General features: G+C 40.4%; 1 protein-coding gene across 3 annotated transcripts in view; it reads right to left on the bottom strand.

Moving 5' to 3' along the window:
* cdh4 (cadherin 4, type 1, R-cadherin (retinal)) overlaps positions 1 to 24,066 on the bottom strand; it is a 224,228-nt gene that overhangs the window by 79,886 nt on the left and 120,276 nt on the right. For all 3 annotated transcript variants that reach the window (XM_061785211.1, XM_061785212.1, XM_061785213.1), the window contains one exon: positions 2,884 to 3,110. In XM_061785211.1, coding sequence (XP_061641195.1) covers positions 2,884 to 3,110 — 227 coding nt within the window. The remainder of the gene's footprint in view (positions 1 to 2,883; positions 3,111 to 24,066) is intronic.

The raw sequence follows: 24,066 nt of genomic DNA on the forward strand, positions 1-24,066 counted from the left end.
ATGTTAGGGCTTGCTCAGTCAAAAGGCTTGTTTGTTATTTCAGAATGGAAAACTATTGAGTCTCCAGTCATGTTTATTTATGCATAATTGTGTGTGCAAGTGTTTTTGTCCACTAGTACACAACGTTAGTGTGGGCCTACTAGTATGCATACACATTTGAGTGTGCTCATATGTGGTTGTGCGTGCATGTCATAGTGCCAGTTAGTGTCCCCCTTCTGTACCAAGGGTTTAAAAAAGCCAGAGGCGGACAGGGCCAGCTGGCAGCTCTCTGTTCCCAGGTATGCTGCACATTGTGTGGGACATTCTACAGGCCTGAAGCCCCTCAAGCTGTGGAGCTGACATCTGGAAGTTTTCAGTCTGACAAACAAGGAGAACAATACCACATGAGCTCACTGCTCATGTTGTGCAAAGTGCAATATTTGATCTGGGTCTTTTGATAGATATTTTTTGTCTTCTGCGTTGTAGTGTAATTTCCCCTTCCTGATGTGTATGATAAGGGAGATCATAGTAAAAGTCCTCAGTGAGAACATCCCGCAAGAGATGCACTTATAAAAGAAACTGTAGTGAATAAAAAGAATGCTAAATTAAGTAGTTGTACTTTAAAAACACATGGACTACCACCAGCTTATGCCAATTGAGCTTTCTGATGCAGGCTTTATGCATTATCAAGCCTGGATTTCAAACGTGCAGCTATTTAGCACTACATATGAACCTAAGGGTCCAACGCTTCTCTCACCTACCAGCTCCATTTGTAATCTACCTTGAACAGGTGAGACTATCTTGAACAGAATGCGTTAAAAATGCAAATCAAATAAGCACTAAAACCTGTTCTGGGAACCAGTGGATTTCAGATCCGCTGATGCATAACTAATAGGCTAGAAGCTGGTGGAGAAAGCGAGCCACCGTGCCATAAAATCAGTATGGGTTGGAGCGCACTCAATGAGAAGCCCTACCTGTGTGGGGTGTGATAGCGTTAGTGCATAAACATGGCAGGAAGACTCACAGGCCAAAGATGTAGCATTAAAAACTGGAAAATGAACAATTCAGGTGAGCTATTTTCTTTTACTGAAACAGGTGAACAAGTGTTATTAAAAGAAAATGAATGCAACCTCAAGATAGCAACAAGAAAGCTCTTATGAGAGATAAATCTAGCATGTAATTGGCATCATATCTCACTGCACTTAACAAAATTCACTATCTAGCCTGTTATCTTTTAGCCTTTTTTTGGGCTTGTATTCTGTGATGTTTCCATTTTGTAGCAGAAATAGTAGCAAGTAATGTCCTAAATACAGTGTCTTCTCTAAAATTATAAGATTTTCACAATAAATAAGTGAAAATTATAAAGCACATGATGCCAGAGGATTGGGACGTGAGGTCATTGCAGGCAAGCTCTCTTACTATTAAAAAGGAAACGTATGAACAATTCATCAGTTTATAATGGTAATAGGTGGGATTCGAAAACCATGTCTTTTTGAAAACATTCAACTCCTAGGAATTGCTTCATTGCTTGCCTGACACCTCATCACTGGCCAAGAAAAGCTCATGAGCGTCTCTACTTCCTGCCCAAGCTGGGAAGAGCCAGAGCCCCATCATGTGCTCGTTCTACAGAGGGACCATAGAGAGCATCTTGACCAACTGCATCACTGTGTGGTACGGAGCCTGCACCGCATCCGGCCGCAAGACTCTCCATCGCATAGTGACGGCAGCTGAGGAGATTATCAGAACCTCTCTTCCCTCCCTGCAGGACATTTGCAGCACCCGCCTCACCCCCAAAGCCCTCCGCATAGCGGGGGATGCCACCCATGCATCACACAGCCTCGTCAGTCTGCCGCCATCAGGCAGGAGACTGTGGAGTCTGCGGGCCAGGACTAGCCGATTCAAAGACAGTTGTATTCATCAGGCTGTCAGGAATCTGAACTCTCTACCCGCTCTGCCCCCTCTACCTCTTCTGTCCTCTGCCCACCTGAACTCTAACCTCTGACGCTGCACTGATTTGCCTGTTGATCTTCACACATCTGCCAAAAGCAGAGACGCACTACTGAGCCATCAAACCAATTGTTGTTAATCCAGTCTCGACTACAGTAGTTTCCAATAACAACAATATGATGTTAGCCCTCGAAACACGGAGAGCGACTGGTTAGCACATACACCTCACAGTTCAGAAGACCCGGGTTCAAATCCAGCCTCGCCTGTGTGGAGTTTGGATGTTCTCCCCGTGCCTGCGTGGGTTTTCTCCAGGTACTCTGGTTTCCTCCCACATCCCAAAAGCATGCATGGTAGGTTAATTGACGACTCTAAATTGCCCATAGGTATGAAAGTGACTGCGAATGGCTGTTTCTTTATATGTGCCCTGCGATTGGCTGGCAACCATTTCAGGGTCTACCCCGCCTCCCGCCCGCAGCTGGGACAAGCTCCAGCATACCAGTGACCCTAGCGAGGATAAGCGGTGTAGAAAATGGATGGATGGATGGATGGATGGATGGATGGATGGATGGATGGACGATGTTAGCCATGTGGAGTTACAGCTCCATCCACATCCAAGATCTTTACTATTCACAACTTATATCGCGAGCATTATTCTGCTCAATAAAACGCTGGCATGGAAATGGGACTTAAGAACATTTGGAAAGAGATCCTTTCATCTTCTCAAAATTGGAAAATTAACATTTCAATCCTAGAAGATATATATATATTTTTTTGGTCTCTTTGTAATTATCATCACTCTGTGATGGTAGCATATACTGTACCAATACAGTACCCTTATATCAGTATATCAATTAAGGTGTGTTAATGTTGTTACACTGCTTCAAATTTAGGTGTAGAGTTAGCAAATATGGTTACTTGTCTGTAAAGGATGTCAACAGCCAAACAATATCTGGGTACCTTTGTCAGGGGTAAAGGGTGGGGATGTCCAGCTGGTGCGAGCTTAACAGTGGTCTCCCAGATGTGTGGGTCAAAGAGCTCTTGGGCAGTCACCATGAATTGGACGGGTTCCGAAAGGTTTCCAAACTCCTGCTCAGCATACACGGCCCCATCAGGCCTCACACTGAAGTTGGGGTCGCTACTAACAAACCCCACCTCTCTGCTGTGCTGGCAGTCTTCAAACTTCACTGCAGAGAAACAGAAAGAAAGAGGTTACAGAATTACAGAACATCAAAGTGAGATTTACTTCATGAGGGTTTGGCAAATCCTTGACATATTTTAAGATTAACCTGCACCCATCAAAATATATCTTGAAATATCTCATCCCTTTTGCTGTCACTTCTGATTCCTCACTTTGACATCTCTGGCAAAATGAACTGCTTATCTTTTTGTGAACCAGATTCACAGGGGAGCCTAATTCTCTGTGGTATCATTCTTCTTTCCAAACTCGACAGATAGCAATGTCAAAACAGAATTTCTCTCAGCTTCTCCAGGGAAAGCATGAAGAGTATGTCCAACGGATATCAGGCTTGCTGGGCTGAACGCAGCCATTGTTTTACTGTCAAGCACATGGGTGTCATGTTTGTTTGGGCATATGGGATGGTTTTTTTTCGTGTGTATGGGCTTTCCTCTTTACACTTTTCATTGACTATGACTATTCCCAAATTGTCAAATTAAGAATGCATTGTTGGTCTGGTTTAATAATTACTGTACATTTACTTCCCCTGGCCTCCCACCTCTGTGCTAGTTGGTTCACACCAAAATCATCCAAGCATACCTTTATGGACTGGGGCACAGTCATACTGGAAGAGAAAGGGGCCTTCCTCAAAGAGTTCTAAACTGCAAGCATAGAATTGTTCAAAATCTCTTAGTAAAATTAAGAATAAGATTTCATGGGGACTGAGGGATCTAGCCTAATCCCTGATCGATTACATAGTTTCCCATTCTGTCCATACAGTGCATGAGTAAATGTTTCATAAATATTGTAAACATACTGAAACATGAGAGATGATGAGTGCTTCAGTCCAGATATTCTCGTGACAGCTGACATAAATATGCCATTACAGCACCCCATACACAGAACAAACTGTCAGCATCAGACAGACACAACAGTTTCATCCTAGTGCCAAATTTTATTAATGCTAAATGCATCATCATCCCATGACTCACAGCATGGTGCAATGGCATGCGTGCCTAGAATAAATGATGGGTGTTTTCAGCATGTTGGCCCTGTTTTGACACACAAACACCAAGTTGAAACGCACGTGTTGTGATCATATCTCAAACTCTGGCTGCGGATAAAAAGACAAATTGATTTCATAAATCACCCAGGCAATGGAGCTACAGTTATGAGCAATGGCAGAGTGATTTTTCAAAAATCCAGTCTGAAGAATTATACACAGCCATCTTTTTATCAAGCCATCTATTTAATTTATTGCTCAGCATCCTGTCAAAAGTCGCTCCCAAACAACAGGCTAATAAAGCAGAATCTTCTCCGCCGTTTCAGCTTAGCATCAAACAAATGACGCCGCTTGTGTTCACCATCTGAGTAATTGCACGCGAAATGAGATGGAGGTAAACATGGCATCAACAATGTGTGCATCTGTCTTTGTTGGCAAATGCCATCCATATTTTCATTAAAACAACCCACACCATTGAACAATGTCCTTATGGGAGTGAGAGGCTTTGTGCAAAATTATCACTTGGCTTTATGCCACACACAAAAGCGGGAGGTGATTTAACAACAGGTTGTGACAAAGATAAAGACCTGCTTAAAATTGGCCACAGATTAATAGTGATGGCAGGCATGCATTATGTAAATGCATTCAATTTGCTTGAACTGAGCTGGCTAATTGTTGTCACTCAGACAGGTCTCTTGTGGTGCAGCTGGAACAGTGACACGTGCCACTTCTTCATGTGTGTTTATGTTCCTGTGTGTGTGCGGCGATGCACATTGGAGTTAGTTCAGAGAACACTGAGTTTAAGAAGCTGAGCTGGAGCAGAGAGTTTATTTTTAGTGTTAATTCTTCAATAACAACAGCAAGGTCTCCAATGGTCTGTTTAAAATCACTGGTGTGTATTATGTGTTGTGTGCCAGTTGGCACACAAACTTAAATTCGGTTCATGAAACATTTGCAGCACTGTATGCTTTTGCTTATTAAAGAAGCAACCAGACCTCTGTTTTTGAGGAAGGGGTTGAGTGCCTGACCCTGATTTTAGTCATGTTCTTGTGCAGAAATATTAAGAAATCCTTTGCTTTTCATGCTTTTTGGGACAGGAGGAGATGTGCAAATTTTGATGGAGCAGTGTGAGAATGTGTGGTTGGAGTAGATAATTTGATCAAATAAAAGCTACATACAGTAACTAATATATAAAAGTAATGGCACAAATGTCAAGAAAGGTGTCAGGGAAATCAATCGTTTCCAGTTGTTGATTGGCTTGCTGCCATGCATGTTCCTAATGTAAAATAGAATAGTTTCGGGCTGGAACAGAAAACTATTAGTATACCCATCCTGTGAGTTATGATGCATTTTCGGTTAAGTTACAGAGCCTGTCTGTTTTTCATTTCTTGTCTCCACCATTTATATTGTGCTCATCAGCAGTGTTTAGGTCATCACAGCTATGTTCATAAGTCAGTTAGAAATACAATTTGAATATGACGCCTTCCTGTGATTAGGTCCAACTAGGAGACCAAAACATTAACAAAATGAATATTTTATGACAACAACATCAGCAGAGCATAGGGACAATTTTTAATGTTTAGGGTGCTTTTGGTTCCGAAACATCCCTTCTGCACAAACAATTTACTATAAAACAGTATCTGTGTATTCAGATGTTGGATACCATTGTGAGCACTTTTATGAACATATTCATGTGGTTCTCTTTGTGTTGGTGTATCCTACCATCCACAACACTGGTTGACGGGCTGCTGATGGTGCTGTCATTCCGGTTGGTTACTCGGCTCGAGACGTAGCAGAAAACATGGTGGCCAACAGAGCGGCTACCACATTGCGGAGGGGGCTTAAACTGAGTAGCCGTGCTGCTGCAGTATGACGGCCAACCACCAACTATAACTATAGGAAGTCATGCTTTTGCACTTTGTCTTTTCCTGTTTGTGGATCATCTGCGGTGACCTGCTACCATGGCAGTCAATATTGACCTTGCCCACCCCCCCGCCCACAACAAATTCCGGCAACCATAGACTGGATACCCATTTGTTTGTCTTTCAATAAAAAGGTGACAACAATGAATAAAAAACCAACAACTGGGTATACAATAAATGGATAATCGAAAAAAGCTGTAGTCAAAAATTTGCCTTAATCAAACAAGACAAATATTATCATGCATACAGTTTGTAGTACACACTGCATTAGAATGGCCTCTCATGCAACTAAATGGTCAACAAAATATCACATTCTAGACTCTATACACATAAACCAAGTTGACTTCAATTTTAACTTCTGTTGATCCTCTTGATCCTTTCACCTGAAATGCACACAAACTGTATTAAATTTAGATGAAGATTATGCTAATGAAGCATGAAAGGTGAAGAGTTGATTTTTATAGAATCACTCACTCGAGAGTATTGATTTATGAACTTATTGACTGTGGTGGATGGTCAATCGAGGGCAGTAGGGCGATGGTCACCATAATACTTTCCTTTAAGACAATACTAATAAAATATAAATATTTCTAAATAGATAGGAAAGTTAAGTTGATATGTAAATTTGTTTCATTCATGTGTTTTCTGATAAATGAAACCTTTCCAGTCTGGGCATAAAAGATTTTTACATTCCAGCGCCCCGAGCTGGCCGATATCACGTCTCAGGTTGTGCTCTTTCCATGAAATTCTTTGGTTATTTTATATATATATATATATATATATATTTTTTTTTTATTATTATTATTTTTTAATTCACAATTGTGGCTTGTAAACTTTTGCTCTGGTTTGGTACTACTACACTCACACGTCAAACCAATACAAATCATCTGTGGCATACAAATGTACAAATATCAGTGTTGCTGCCATGCTGGAGTTGTGATTGACAGCAGCACAGTCATCTTCCCACAAAATGGACCAATACGCTAAAAAGCTGCAGCCTTAGCTGACATAATTCACTAAAGAGTGTGGAGGACAACTATTCTGGAAAACCATCTTTTTTTTTTTGGCCTGTTCACACATATTTAAGTCTATGACAAGCCTACCCACCTATCAAATGTCAAATTTCACAACCATACTCCCAATGGACAGCTTATAATAATTAACTTAAGTTGTATGCCAGTTTAAAAAAAAATAAAAAAAACCTGAAGGTAGGTACATGTAAAGCACATTGAGTTACTTATAAAATGCGCAATATAAATACATTTGCTATGCTTTAATCCAATCGCCTGACTGTCCAGAGAGTTGGCCTACAATGACAGTTTTGAAATCATTTCTCTGCCTCTGCAATTCACATAATGTGAACAAAATAAGGAAGCTGTGACTTTAGAAACGAGAGCGTGGATACTGTATGTGTGTACAGATATGTGTGACATGGTCAGTGCTAGCAGATGTGAGTGAACAAGGGTGAGCTAGAAAGGGGGCAGCGGGAATTGAAATGGGAGGTTGTGACGTGCTCTTTGAATATAATTATTGCAGTAATGCTTTGACGACTATGGGTGTTGATTACTTCAGCTCCTGCAGATGTGTATTTGTAATATGGAAGTGTAAGGGCTGTATATGTGTGTGTGGAGAAAGTGCTGTCAGCTACCATCAGCACACATTTCTCTCTTTAAACTGCTTGTTCACTTGCAGGGTTGAATAAGACCTTTGTCACATTGACACTTCTCTTGTCGTGTCTGTGCGGCCAACATCGGCCCACACACACATGGCATCCTCTCATTGCCTTTTTTTTTTCCATTTATCACCTCCCTTCTTCAGCAGGTAGAACATCTGTGAAAGAAGATGCCCCTGCCATCAGGAGCAAGGCGTAGGTGCATGAAACCAGATGATGTTGTGTGATCCAAATGCACAGAAGGGTGATTTTTATAGTATTGGATTCAGATTTTGTTTTTTTTCTGTGCACACCATTACATGGGTTCCTTGGTTTATGATGTTATCCACATACAACGTTGCAAGGGTACGAACGACTCACAATGAACTAGTTTGTGCAGCGTAGTAAGAATACGTTGTTACATGGCACAAAAATGCAGCCGGTGGATATTCAGCTACTGTGGATTGAAGACGAAGGAGAGGTGGAAAGCGGGCACATATAAACAAACAATCATTCGCACTCACATTCATATCTACGGGAAATTTGGAGTCTTCAATAAAACTACCACACATGCTTTGGGGATGTGGGAGGAAACCTGAGTACCCAGAGAAAACCCAGGCAGGCACAGGGGAGAAGATGCTAACTCCATACAGGCGGGGCCAGGCTTTGAACCCCGGTCCTCAGAACTGTGAGGCAGATGTGCTAACCAGTCGTATACCGTGTCACCAACTTCTTCATATATACAGTTTAAATACTGTCTGGTAACAATTCATATTGAACACCAATAGGTTCACACATTTGTGAACTTCAATGACCACACACTCCCCTTGAAATCTAGTTTGTATGCCTTTTGGCTGAGTGTCATATCAGCATCATCCCACGCCAAGGATGTAAAATCTGCCTCCCAATCAATCCCCACTGATCCACTAGCCACATGATAATAAGAAAAAAAACATGATAATAAGAAACATTCCTTTTGAAATATAGAAGACTATACAAATTGTTTTGTATTGTTGTTTTTTTTTGTTTTTTTTTTGTTTGTTTTTTTTTTATAACTGGATCCCGCTCCTTGGACGGTCTTTGCCCTACAGGCTTACCATTCGATTTAGCACAAGCAGAGAAGGAGCGACGCTTATCACAGCAATCTCTTTTTTAAAGAGGTGAAGCGAGGAAACAGCCTCAAGGCAATGTCTGTCTACACAATGTCTGTTATCTCCTTGTACAATGTAATGATTTTACGTAGCCCAAGGCGAGGTGGTGGGACAGTACTCGGGCCGAATGAACTTTGGGCTGGGATCAAGGAACAAAAGGGGCTTCTGGGTAATATCAGTGCCTCTCACTGAGCCATATAATTACCGTGATGAAAACTCATTATTCTCACGTAAGTACTTTTTTGGAGGTCTCACACGGACGCAAAAGAAAATGGTTTAATATGAGGAGCAAACTTTTTAGTTTAGATAACACTTTAACTTTAGAATAATTGGCAGAAGCCATCAGTGCCTTCCATTAGAATGAGAGAGAACTTTTGGTGATGAGTGACATGTAGATTGTGTGTCATGTGTTGAGCATTGCAGCAGCTCTTACTATTTACTACTACAGAGATCGTCCTTTAAATGAGATGACGTCCCCAGGGACACGGTGACTATTGAATTTTGTTCCACTTTCCATCACGCTCACTATGTGGTGGAACCTGCCTTCGTCTGTGATTGACACCATTTTCCTCACCATCTTCTCCCCCTATGTATGTTATTAGCATAATTGTGTTTGAATACTTCCCTGGTGATTGTTTAGCTTCTGTGTTCAACATCTTTGTTTGAGTCCCAACAATTGCTCTAATTAGCATTACAAATATCCACAGAGGAAGGAGCAGAAATATATTATTATACCTGACAGACTATTTTAAGGTTTGAGTTGCTTGAAAATAAGGCAACACTTTTTGATAAAATGTGTTTAAGTGCATCGAAATTAGGTAATTCGAATAAATAATATTCATCTTCAAGGAATCAACATTTTATTAAGTCTGGATGCAACTCAATGCACAAGGCGTTAGCATTAATTTATAAGAACAGCAGTCTGAGCAATGAGGCAGAGACGATATGGTGTCAGTATAATCATGACGTGAAACACACATCTTATCTTGTCTTCTCCAGTCCAGATCATGACTTAAAAAGCCAGTGCTAAGACTTCAGGCAGATCCCATTTGTTACGTTTGTTTTTCTCATACATTGCTCGCTAATCCAGTCCCTGTCAAACCACCTGGGGTACGTGGTAGTTAGTCCCTGGGCTCCTGAGACAAGGGAAGCAACTAATCTGTTTATCCTTGAGAAGAGATCAACGGCGGCGCAGTGAAAGACTGGTTAGCACATCTGCCTCACAGTTCTGAGGACTGGGGTTCAAATCCCGGTCTCGCCTTGTGTGGAGTTTGCATGTTCTCCCCGTGCCTACGTGGGTTTTCTCGGGGCAGTCCGCTTTCCTCCCACATCCCCAAAACATGCGTGGTAGGTTAATTGAAGACTCTAAATTGCCCGTAGTTGTAAATGTGAGTGCGAATGGCTGTTTGTTTATATGTGCCCTGCGATTGGCTGGCGACCAGTTCAGGGTGTACCCCTCCTCGGGCCCGAAGTTAACTGGGATAGGCTCCAGCACGCTCTCGACCCTTGTGAGGAAAAGTGGTACAGAAAATGGATGATGAAGAGATCAAGGCCATTACTGGGTTCAGGTACACAGAGTGATATATGGTTTGAGTCGCCAGTCATCAGTCACATTTGGCTTTTCATACAGAGGTGTTTGCATTTAGCTAACATGAGTGGTTTGTTGTTGTTGTTTTTTTGGGGGGGGGGGGTCACATGTCATTGCACTAACTATGGCATGTGTTAAGTCACATTTTTGTCATATTTGTCATTTGTTATCAAAGTTGGTGTGTTTTATTATTCTCATGTTTTAATCAAGATTTAACTTTACATTTTTATGCTTGTATGTTATAAAGTGCGACGTAACTCCAATTCTGGATGTAAACAATTTTATTTGAACTACTGAGTGTCCTGTATGTAGTAGTAGCAGTTCAAATGTAATGATGGCAATAGTTTGACCGTGGAACAAAGTATTCTGTTTCTACAATTTTATGGTGAAAATATGGTTATTTGATTTATTATCAACTATTAATATTATTTAAAACAATGTAATTGAAGTTCACATAAGTTCATTCATGTGATGAATGAGCAAGTCATTTTGAGCAAATGCATTATATTGGGTTTCAAAGGACAGGTCCTGCTACCTTGTCGAAAAATGATCATGTGTAATCTGATTAATCACAGTCCTCTTTGAAATTAGCGGCACTTCAGTATAAAGACTACCTGGGCCTTCCAGAGTGCAATCCTCTTTTAAGCAACAAATCTGATTTCATTTTAACAGATATATGCTTTGAGGTCAAAAAAAAAAAAAAAAAAAAAACTAACAAAAAAAAATGACTAATACATTTGGACCCCACATTTTCCATTTCCATGTCCTTTAAGTGTTTTATGTGGCCCACAGTCCAACAACGTACATTCAAATGGAAAGGTCACAGCAATAGTGATGAAAGATTTTCAAATGGACCTTTTTATACCTTTGGCTGCCTTAATTTTGGCTCTATGTGCTATTTTTCTGTCCCACAAACCATTTATGAAGATCTGTGCTGAGGAACAGGATTTATGTTTCAGGTCGAGCAGGGTAGTTTCAATAGCTGGATGAAAGGTAAACAGATGTCTAGCTCTCACCCTTTCATATATTTCTTAGAGTTGCCTTTTGACAGTTATCAAAGAGATCTGCAGTGATCCTTCCTTCAAGCCGGCAGATACCAATCCCGTCAGAGGGCACGGCTAAGCCTCATTGTCCGCTATCGATGACGGAAACACAATAGGAGAGGAGCGACTAGCTCTCTGCTCAACTATGAGAGGGAATGGGCAGTGGGTCTCCTATGGGCAATGCAGCTAAACCATTATTTTTATCACTGCCGGACAACTCACCATGGGCCAGAAAAAAAAACCTTTGGAAAGGTCAAATGAGAGTGTCTCATAATGCGTGTGTGTGTCTGTGTGTATATGTGTTTGCCTCCTCCCTGCATCTTTAAACACCAGACATTTCCCTATTTCTCATTAACTGATAATGCATCACTCACGACCTTGTGATAAAATACCTGGTGACCAGTCATTATTCGATCAAGAAACATGGCATCTGAGTAAAAAGGTGAGGATAAGTTAACATGTTGTCCCATAAGGGATGGAGATATAATTAATTGCTCAACTTCAGCAAGGTCCATTGTCATGATTATTATTTTTTTTTAATCACTTTGAAATATACAACAATAATTTTAGTCACCGATGGTGGAATGGTTCACCGCCCAGACTTCTGTGCAAGAAGACTGGGTTAACTCAGGGATGTGGGCTAACTCTCTCTATGTGCCCTATGATTGACTGGTGACCTGTCCAGTGTATCGTCAACCATTTGTGCCAAGTCAGCTAGGATAGACTCCAGGCCCCCTTAACAGGATAAGTGAAATAATCCATAGAAAATAAATAGAACATTGATTATTAAAAGTAAAATAGCAACAGGTGAAATAAACATATAAGCAGGAGAACTAGAACAACTAAAAATGTTTTTTTTTTCCCCATTAAATATGGTTTAAAATTACGAACAAGAATTAGCAACATCGCTTCTGACAATTATGCTACATATGCACAATGTACAACGTCATTGTCGCAAACCTCTTCTAAAGTTTCACAAAGGGACCTTGGGATATCGGCTAAATTTGAATTTTCAACAGACCTGATGACAAAAAAAAAGGATAGGAGCTTAGCCTGTATGGCGGAACTGATCTCTGTAATTTTTATTAGTTTTTTTCCATTTTCTACACCGCTTATCTTCACTAGGGTCAGCTGAATTTGGCCGAGAGGCGGGGTACAAAGTATTGTTGAGGCGGCACGGTGAAGACTGGTTAGAGCGTCTGCGTCACAGTTCTGAGGACCGGAGTTCGATTCCCGGCCCCGCCTGTGTGGAGTTTGCATGTTCTCCCCGTGCCTGCGTGGGTTTTCTCCGGGTACTCCGGTTTCCACCCACATCCCAAAAACATGTGCGTTAGGTTCATTGAAGACTCTAAATTGCCCATAGGTGTGAATGTGAGTGCGAATGGTTGTTTGTTTATATGTGCCCTGTGATTGGCTGGCAACCAGTTCAGGGTGTACCCGCCTTCTGCCCGTTGATAGCTGGGATAGGCTCCAGCACGCCCGCGACCCTTGTGAGGATAAGCGGCTCGGAAAATGGATGGCTAGATGGAAGTATTGTTGAACATGCAAATCAATGGAGTAAAGTCTGCGGGTGGGACTATGGTTCAACACAGAGAGAGGTGTATTTACAACGGCAAACTAATTGCACTATTTGGCTGCCAACTCACAGCTGGGCCTCATATTTGTGCCAGCATCAGTTTGTAAGTGTGCAAACTGTGGACGTTTCCTATGCTTAGTCTGCTTTCGCAAGCCAGCAGCACTACTTGCGTCATACGTTAGCTTGCAAACCCATAACATATGCTTCGACTTGAGCTGTCTGCTGTGCATAAATCTCTGCCTTGCTGTTGGCAGACTGGTGACAGAGAGGCAGATGAGGACATCCAGTGCAGTATGAAGGATGATGGTAGCCTTGTCCCCTTAGGGCCATGGTTATGGCACAGCATTGATCCAGTCGCTCCTGAGCATGAAGAGCACAGCACTTTGGCTTTGTCAGCATTGTTCGGATCACAATTGCTTCGAAACTCAAAGGAGAAAGCCCAACAAACTGGAGAATGAACATTCTGGAGCCAGGCAGGTGCACTGAAATTGCTAACTCACTGAGCACTTCTATGTTTTTTTGTTGATGTGTGCGATTTTGGCAGATTAATCTTCAGTTACAAGCTGCGGTTTATCAGGGTCTTCTGCTTCAGCTTGACACAGAAGCTTGTGTTTGTCCCATTTTGAAACAGGTCTTTGGGAAAACTTCATCCTACTAATCCACTCAGATCTTTATTCGTTGATCAATGTTTTGTCTTTCCAAGATGTTCACAATGTGCATTTATATTTGGCATTAAGAAATAAATATGAAGGTACAGTCACCATCTACAATATTGGGTAAACAAACACAATATAAAGAGAAACAATACGGAAAATAAAAATAACTGAGTAGAATCCAATGTTCAGTTCAAGTTAACATTGTCAGATATTAATTAAACATAGTCAAAATGGTAGTGTGCAATGATGTAGAAATGTGCTGTCATACTGAGATGTGGTTACCTGATTTATCTACATTTGTACATGAGAGAGATGATCTATCAAATGCATCTCTCAGCATGATGCAGGGCAGTTCTCCACCACTTCAAAGGCCAACCGCAACAATAAAGCGGGCGGACATACCATGAGGCAAACACAGGCATTTGCCTTGGGCCTCGAGCTTTCCAGAGGACCCAAACGTCTTATAAAAACTGATGAATACATTTTTCTTCAATTCAAAACAATGATTAGTCTTTTACTCTTAATTTACCCGCTTAAAAACAAATCTTAATCTATCATGATCATTTCGAGTTCTCCCCCTACCTTCTCATGTAATGGACTATTCCATCGCCTTACTGCGCATGTACAGACCTGATTTGGGTAGAGTTCAACAAAACAAATTTACAAACTTGTTGGAAAATGAAGCAGAGTAATCCCAGTGGAGCAGAGAAAAGGAGAAGGCGAGTGGAAAACAAACAGTTTATATCAAAAGTACCAAAGGTTCCAACCTTTTTTAAAATTCTTTCAAAACTTGCCAGTTGCATTAGCACTGCTGTCAGTGGCAGCTGAAGACGATGCTGTGGAGTTGAAGTGGAGAGTAACACGAGTGACGTTTTTCATCACAAAGATAGGAGAACTAAAGTGCTCCAAATTTTTCTTATCATAACTGTTTAAAGCAAAGAACTCCCAGTGAAAACAATTAAAGAAAATTGCCATGTTGGCATGGTTACTCTTTAGATTTATAAGCAAATTGCTGCACACAGCAGGAAATCTACATAAATGAATGAAATTTCTTTTTTATAGCAGGTTATTGTAAAGACATTGACAAGACCAGATTGATAAAATTCTTATAAAAGTATAGCTGAATGCACATCAAAATAATGGATTGACATTGGTATTTTCCTCCATTGTGTTGTAAGGACAAAGTGTTTTAAATGACTATTAGTAAAGCTGTAAATGTCAAGGCTGCTGTCATTACAGAAAAGGTTTCATTATCTTCTGTAACAACATCAACTCCGTCCTCAAAAAGGCCCAGCAGAGGATGTACTTCCTGCGGCTTCTGAGAAAGCATGGCCTGCCACCGGAGCTGCTGAGACAGTTCTACACAGCGGTCATCGAATCAGTCCTGTGTTCTTCCATCACAGTCTGGTTTGGTGCTGCTACAAAAAAGGACAAACTCCGACTGCAACGGACAATCAAAACTGCTGAAAGGATTGTCGGTACCCCCCTACCCACCCTTGAGGACTTGCACGCTGCCAGAACTAAGACAAGGGCGTGCAAAATCCTCTCGGACCCTCCCCACCCTGGTCACCAGCTCTTCCAGCTCCTTCCCTCAGGTAGGCGCTACCGATCAATGCAAACTAGAACTAGTAGACATTCCAACAGCTTCTTCCCTCTTGCAATCAACTTCTTGAACAGCTAACTTACAATTCCATTACAACAAGCTGGCAATTTTTTGACTTGAGTTCGTTGTCACATTTCTGTATTATGTATTACTCGTGCACTCACTGTAGTTGTCTCGCCGTGCTGCACTATTTGCATATAGTGGCCACTCATGCCAGAGTAGCATCTGCTCCATTTGCACACTGATTGAGGAGTATCTGTAACATTTGCACAACCATTGTCCCAGATTATCGCAGTACTCGTCACTTTAAACCGCATACACTCCTTGAAGTCTCAGTGCCCTTTGCACAATGGTCATTGCACCGGACTATTGCGTTATTAGCCATTCGAACTGAGGACTCTGCATCTTTTTGCACAATTGTTGTTTGTTGTTGTTTTTTGTCAATGTCTTTATGTCTCCAAAGTGTTCTGTAAATTGACTGTCTGTTGTACTAGAGCGGCTCCAACTACCGGAGACAAATTCCTTGTGTGTTTTGGACATACTTGGCAAATAAAGATGATTCTGATTCTGATTCTGATACTATGATTCCATCTCTGCCAACAGAATCTTCAGAGCGCCACAGCAGACAAAAAGCCAGAGAAAAGTTGCAAATTATTCTTGAGTGAATGAAGTTTGAGTGAATGAAGGAAAGAATGCGTCATCTGGAGAGTGAGCAGGAAGGAGAATATTTTGGATGGCTTAAAGAGTTGAGATTGGGGAGAAAGCTGAAAATGAGACCAGTGACAGGTGACGTGTTTGCTCATCTTTCATGTTCTCTCTTAACTACAGTCTGTCTGTGAGGGAGACACCAGGCGGGAAGATGGAGAGGAAGAAAGTGGGCAGGAGACAGAAAGGTAGACATGATGGAGTGACAGCATGGCAGCAAGGCAGGCGAAGCAGAAGGAAAATGGGAGTGACAGAATGAGGTTTACAGCACCAAGTAACCCAAATCAAACCCATTCCACTGGGCTTGTTAACCCCTCACACCCAAACAAATATCTGGCAAGGGGAATTATAAAAGAAAAGTATATAAATTGAATATATTGTTTTCGAGCATCAGTTGCAAGGGCTCACTACACCAAGCTATGAGCTCACAAGAGATGTTCGGTGGTGCCGTTTTCTGACTGTGAGAGCCATCTGTCAACATGGCAGCCTTTTCTCTCGAGTTTCTCCCCTTATAAATGTAGTTAGAGTATGTCGCATTGGGCAACATAAGTAAAACATGGCGAAAGCCTGTATGCGCAACAAAGCTTTGTCAGACTTCAGGAGAGCGCTGTCAGTGCAGCTGCTTAAACTTTCCTTCACACTTTTCTCGCCTTGCTCTGACTCACTATGTCAACCCTTCAAACTCGCTCTACTCACTCCTACCTTAAACCAGACATTGAGAGAAAATGGGAAGAATGAGTCCATCTCTGGCGGATCTTAACAAAAGAAACATCTTATCTGTTATGTGTTTTTATGTAAATGCAAGAACCTCGTATGCCCATTTGCTGTTACTCATTTACTGATCCTGTGGTCACTCACAGATGAAAAACTAATTGGATAGGAAAGCATTGAAACTATGATGGCAACAGGGGAGAGAACACTGATCTAGGAATATTGAAATTTACTTCAACAACTCCGCCACTCTCTCTGCTCTAATGGCTAAACGTGCTCATTAAATACTCATCTATTCATGAGCAAAGGTTTTGCCAGAAATAAAATTGAGACAGATTGTGTCTGGACTCTCTGTTGTATTGGTTCTGCTGTTCTCGAAAAGCTACCTTTTCAGGTTGAAAATATTGTAAAGGAGAAGTCAAGCACTCTTGACTGAAGTAAAAACATTCCTAAAGATGAACAAGCCAGAGATTCACATTTCATAGAGAAAAGGAGACTCTTGCTTATCCGCACACACTCAACAATATTCTTGTGTTCTGCAGCCTATCTGGATTGGGGTTGGAGTGGAGACAGAATGAACAAAGTAATTTAAGATCTGAGGGAGTTCCCAGACCAGATGGGATATATGTATAACACTTACATCACCACATTTCAATGAATGACAAAGATAGTGGGGACATTTTGTGCAGGGAAGATCATTTTTATCCATTGCAAATTGAAGGGACAGACATTTGCCAGAGTCTGTAGACTGTTTTGGAAATATCTCTACTATAGCATCATAAAATACACACGCACACGCATGCACACATGCACACACACACACAGAAGGTCTTATGTTGTTGCTCCACAATGAACAATTTACAGACAAATATTTAGCTCAAGGCGAACGTTTCCACCAAGGGCTCCATTGAGAAAAATCGAAGAAAGAATACATGGGTAATGTGACGTTAACCTTTAGTTTGTTAAAAGTACGAAACATTCCATTAGTCTATCTTAACGTATGCTAGTCATACTAATTCCTTTTCTGTTAGTGATGATAAAGAAAATACAATGATGAGACTCAAATGGATTTGCTCCTGATCTGGGCAGCGTCACAATCACATCTCCACATTAGGAACCAAACCAAGAGCAATCTGTACCCTACTCACTGATGACATTCTTTAAAAGAAGATTCCCTGGAAGATCGTTAGTTTTATGGGTTTCACAAATCAGACCTTGAGACGATCACAGTAATTGAATTATCGTTATTTGTCAGAGTGTTATGAGTAGAGTTTGTCTTACTATGTTACCTGTATAATTGTTTTACGATGAATTTAAATGTATTAATTGACTGAGCCCCAAAAAGGAAGTCAGTGGTGAGAGTCTACATGGAGAACGAAACAAGACGGAATTTACTTTTCTGTTTATGCCTTGTAAGCCAGGCACTCAGGGTAAAAAAAATTAAGTACAATACAGGCAAACTGTTTAGATGAGTGCAAAGAGCACCACATTTACATGCAAACTTTAAAAAAAAAATACACTAATTAGTGGGCAAGTTATTCAATATAAATAAATTTGGGAACAGTCATGTCCTCATGCACTGCTGGTGGGGTGGGCATCTAGACTAGAGGCCAACACAAAGTAGAGGAATCCACGAATAGTCAAACCTTTGCTTGTAGATATCCAAATATACTGTCTCAACAATCAAGAGCGTCTTTCTTTCTGGAAGATTAATTTAAAAAACTGAAAATTGTCACAAACTATAATTTTATTCTTGCCAAATAAACAGTGATTATCAGTGAGGCAGAGAATACAAAACTGTTACAACATTCCTATTCATCTGAATTGGAAAAGGGTCAGGATTACATAAAAAATTAAAAGGATGCGATCAGTCAATCAAGATCAATACGTACAGTTTGTGTGTGCAGACTGCCAAAAGTAAACAGTGCTCGCTTTTTAATCAGTCAGCTATAAATAATCAGCATCTTGATTTTGAACCGCTCCAAATGATATTTTACTGTACAGGTTTGGAGTTGCTTGGGGGAAGATAAAGGGTTAACTGTGTTTCTCGCTTGAGTAATAATGGTATTCATTTCAAATAACGGAAATGCCTCACGCTCTCTCCCTCTCGCTCTCTGTAATGCCATGCATATTGCATTTTTATATATTATTTTGTAAAGTTGGAATGTGATAGTGTTGGTATTAAGGGGTGGATTAAGTCACTTAAGTCCCCACTCAAGGCCCAGGCCCAAAACGTACCGAGTGACCTTGGTTTAGATTGAATCATGTACTAAGTGAAAGTAGGAGTACAAACATGTAAAAAAAAAGAACATGTAGTATTATTAAATGTGATCAAATGTACATATTAATATCATGAAACATTTAAAACATAGAGCATGAAACAAATTGAGCAACTGCTAATATATAATTTATTGCCAAATGGTTCTTGCCTGAGATGTCACTGACAGTTATAGTTTAGTGTTATTAATACAAGTCACTGCTTCTGCCTGAACAAAATGTCAAAGGAAGAATGGAACACATCAGGAAGGATCAAATAAGAGTTACAAAAAGACCATCAAACGGTTGAGGGCAGAAAGAAAAGAAAGGGGAAAGCATAAAGATTAGGAAGCGTGCCGAGATAAAAATAGACAACATAGCAAGGGAAAGGGGTGAAAAGATGAGTCCTGTTCATTATGAAATGTGCACTTGGAGAGCTGCTGCGAATACTTCTCCAAGAGGCAACCGGATAATGGAATACATAGATCACCTTTTTTTTTTTTTTTTTTTTTTAAACAAAGCTTGCCTTTTCATGTAATAAGCAGGCACATGCCAAAAAAAGGAACAACACAAAATGCTGGATGCCCTCTATGGTCGCTCTTTATTTACACGCCTTTTTGTTGAATTCTTTGGCTGGTTAAACTTGCACCAATAACCGTTTTCTGTCCTTTTAGCCAGATTACTGTTCTGTATAAACAACACTGACAAGAAATGGGAAGACAACAAGATCCCGGTAATTTTACACCTTCGGTGTAGTATCAGAAGCGCATCAGAGAGAGCATTGACGCGTAGACGTATCATAAGTAAACCATTAATTGACAACTAATGGATCATCAAATTAATCAACAACTATTTTGATAGTCGATTAATCGTTTAGAGCCATTGTTTAACTAAAAGTGACAAAATTTGTATGGGGTTAGGGTTACTGTATGTTATCAATGATGAAACAGATGGTGATGTCTTCAAAGGTGACTCTACGATCTTCTCTGATCAGTATCTCCACCCTAGCACCACGGAAGATGGTCTGTCGCTCCTTTGCTTGTAACGGCGGTCACTCAAAGCGGGCTCTTGTTCTTCGTCTTTGATCGTGGATACCCACTTTTTGACTGAGCTGTAGCGTATTGCAGCTTCCCCAAATACACTTTGCAACCTTTTGAAAATGTTTAGTGGTGTTTCCCCTTTCAAACCAAGAAATTCAATCACAGCTCTCTGCTTCTGACAGGCATCCAACAATGATCTAATTTCCAAAATAGCTGACAGGAAGAGGACAGGCTGAAACAAAACTTTTTTTTTTTAAATAAACGTTCAAACAACTGTTTAAACTACAAACTGCGAAAATTTAAGAAACAAAACTCTTATTAGTATTGTTAAATTAAATAAGGCTTATTTACAGTACTTTTTGATAGCTCTTCGTGCATATTGTATTCAAGGTTATCAGTTGCCACCTCTGCTTCTCCTCCATCTCCTGTGTGTTGGGCACTGGTGGCTGTTCCTACAGTATGTAGATGTAATGATATTTATCTATGTTATTTCATGGTGTTTTCGTCATTATTGGTTCACTTTTAGTACTTGTAGCATCAGCAAGAAGACTCGGAATTTGACTTGACTTGAGATATGATGACTTGACAGACTTTGTCAATTTTATACCTTCGGTTTCAAGATAAAATATCAAATTAATTAGCCTATAAAATCACATGTTCGTATGCAAGCACATGTTGGGAATGTCATATCCTGTTTTGTTTGCTTGTTTCCTGTGTGGAATTTTCTGTAGTGTTGCAGTCCCTGGGTGCAGGTCTGTGGGCGGAGTCTCCCGCAATGCGGCTGCTGGTGATTTGTCATCAGCAGTGTATTTAAGCATGGGAGAATTATACATTGCTTGTTGCCATTGGCTTGCCAGCTTTGTTACATTCTCACGCATTCGTACGTTCATTCCGTCCTGCCAGTCGCTTTTTTTCCGTCTGCTGTTTTTCTAGTAAGTACTGCGGTGTTTTTCTGTTCTTGTTTCCCTTCCTTGTATAGGTTAGAGTTTGTTTCCTAGCTTCCTTTAGTGTTTTCCTCCTGTGGCTCCCTGTCCAACGTCCTTATTTAAGTACCGGTCCGTTAGATGGTTTTCACGTTGACCTTCTGTCACGTCACTTTCTGTTTATAGTCGTCTTTTCACGTCAGCGTGCTCCCTTTGTTGAATAAAATCTGTAAACGTGCATCTTCTGTTGTTTTGCTTTGGGGTCCAAATATATTGTTGGACGCAGCTGTAACAGGGAATGTAACTGTCATGATTGTAGGATCAGTCTGTCAATCAGTTAAATCCCTCCCTATGAAGAAGCACGCACTCATATCAAAGAGCACAGTCTTGTCAGCCAAATAGGGAAGGTTTCCGAGAGGTATTATTTTTGACTAAAAAAAACTGTGACGTAAATAGGTGAAGTACAGAATGCAAAATTTGTTCATAAAAGATTGAACTTTGCTCGTCATTTGAAGACCATTCTGCTCGGTAAATACTGCATTTGTCAATTTGTTAGCCTATTCTTAGTTAGCTGTTGTTAGCGTGACATGATACAAAGTTTAGGGTTGGTGACATTCAGGCAGTAACTCACAAGACAGACATTGTGGTTTGAAATGTTGTGTTAACAATTGAGTACACAAAGTAGTAATGTTTTTCAAACGGGGTACTTCAGGTTAACAACTTTAAAAAAAAAAAATTGTTAAAATGTAAAGTAAATTTAAGTTAAAAACAGGATATGGTGAATATGGCTTTAAAAATGTATGAAGGAAATTTATTAATAGTCAATTTCAAAAATCGTACAAAATTAAATTTTCCCAGTTGTAATGAGAACTTGCAGCAACAAGCACCACAGTTGACAGGGTCTTGAGTCATGGTGAAATCATGAGGCCACATCATGCTTAGCTCACAGACAAGAACTTTTCAAATCTCATTTTACGAATGAAACCACTTAAAAGGAAATGACTAATTGAGGCATTCTGAAAATTGATGTTGTCAGTCTTTTTTTTTTTGTATTTTTTTTTTTTTTTTTTTTTTTTTAGGGAAAAAAACAGGCTGAAGTTTTTGTTTCATTTTTCTCATTTGATAGAAAGTAAATAACTCCGTTTTTAACTACATGATCGTTAGTAGAGTTGTGTGCTGTTGTATTGGAGTGCATTTATCTTGAGATGCTATCGATAGAGCACATACAGGTTTGGTAAATTGGCCAATATTTATTTTTGACTTCATGGGTCTGCTCTATTTGAAGACCAGACACTGCAGGTAAGACTGTATTAATAAGGGGCCTTGACCTTTCACAGGACTTTGACTTGAATTGGTTTGATTTGAGATAATTTGTGACTTGACTTGCCCAAGACAAAATGATTTTGGACTTGCTTCAGACTTCAAGATTACGACTTGATACTTAAGCCACGCACATGTGACTTGAGCCCATCTCTGGTACACGGTAGGATAGACACAAATGTGGCCAACAAAAAACATTTGGTAAGGTTGTGGGTAAGGCTGTGAAATTCAGACCATTTCAATCACTCTAGTATTAGTGGAAATGTCCACCATGAGGCATAAACAATTTGCAATCCATGAACGTTGAAGTAGCCTGATAACAAATTAGCAAATAAAAGATTCTGTATTTTTTCACATTAGCTAACCAGTTGTCCTAAGTAAAATGGTTTTTATTGAACTGGTAAAACAAAAGAAAAATGGTAGTTCCTTATACTTTTCAACTGAACTGTACTCATTCTCTTCCTGTTTTGACATGTTATCATAACTTTGTCTGGCAATCCTAATAGGCTTTGAAACACTTTCCAGACCTACCGGCTGTCAGACCACTTACAGGCGTCCTGAAAATACCCCATTTTAATTTGAGGGACACTGCTGCACTCTAGAGCAAATCGCTTACTCATCAGAGCCGGATGCAGCACTATTGGTGGAGTGAAACGTCCTGGCAGTTTTAATGTATGAACTGTGCGAGCTAATCACTTAACAGGCCCGCAGAGGGAGTGTGTTCGCTGAAAGCCTGAACTCAACATAGCCTAGTGTGAGAGAGAGAGAGTGTGTGCACCTCTGTGTGCATGCAATGGGGAAGACTGAAGGGTTTTGGCAGAACGAGGTCATTCTGTTCTACAACGTGAATGTGTGTGAGGGTGGATGGGATGGGCGGTGTGCCTGCGTGTGGACGTAGTGAGTGACCGAACTGTAGTCAGTGTTTTCAGAGTTAACCTTGTTACATTGTACTGAACACGAGGCTCTGGGACGGGAAAGCATTGTTAAGGATATGAACGTAGATGTAAGTCATTTGGTATTGATTAGCGATGTGTGATGTTGATTTGTCATTGTAATATGACAAGGGTAATGGTTGCTTCTCTGAGTGGTTATATTGAGCTATTGCTGATACAAAATGATTGTCCAATTTTAAACTGATGAGGACAACGTACAGTCTTGTTGCTATGATAGGATTTACCTGTATCTGCTTGACAGCACTTTAGGCATCTGCTTTTGAATTGGCTCACAAGGCAAGTACATGGCTACAATATATAACCCATGCAATGATATATAAATAGCCAACTAATGTAGCCCATTGTGAGAGTGTGTGATGTGATGCAATATGAGTGTTGTGCTCCTTAATCAGTGTCTCGAGAGGGCATGTCTGTGTCGCCTGTCCCTCCAGCCGCCTCATAACGGCGCCTTCGCTCTCAGCATCAGTGACTCCTGTTGTAGTAATGGCAAAAACAACACTTGTGTAACGGGATTAATCAAAACCTCTGTGTGGTGAGGAAATAACTCTGAAGAAATGGATGTTTATCAATATAAAGTTTCTTAGAAAATGTCATAAAAGCAATCATTTTAACAGTAGCTAATGTATTAAACAAAAGCAGCAAAGAACACCCATTTTAAAGGGAGTGGTTACGGACACAACTTTTGAGCCACACCTCATAAGTGATGTGCGGCAAGGTTTATGGCTGGTGAGGCACTGACATTAGCATCTGATTTACACATTTATGAGCCAAACCGAGTGGTCTATTTGCAATTACTTTAGCAGCCTGACATTAAAAACGTCTAAAAAATATATCAGCATGTTTTATATTATCCATAAGATGGAGC

The sequence above is a fragment of the Phyllopteryx taeniolatus genome, chromosome 9, assembly GCF_024500385.1.
Source record: "Phyllopteryx taeniolatus isolate TA_2022b chromosome 9, UOR_Ptae_1.2, whole genome shotgun sequence".
NCBI classification, from domain to species: domain Eukaryota; kingdom Metazoa; phylum Chordata; class Actinopteri; order Syngnathiformes; family Syngnathidae; genus Phyllopteryx; species Phyllopteryx taeniolatus.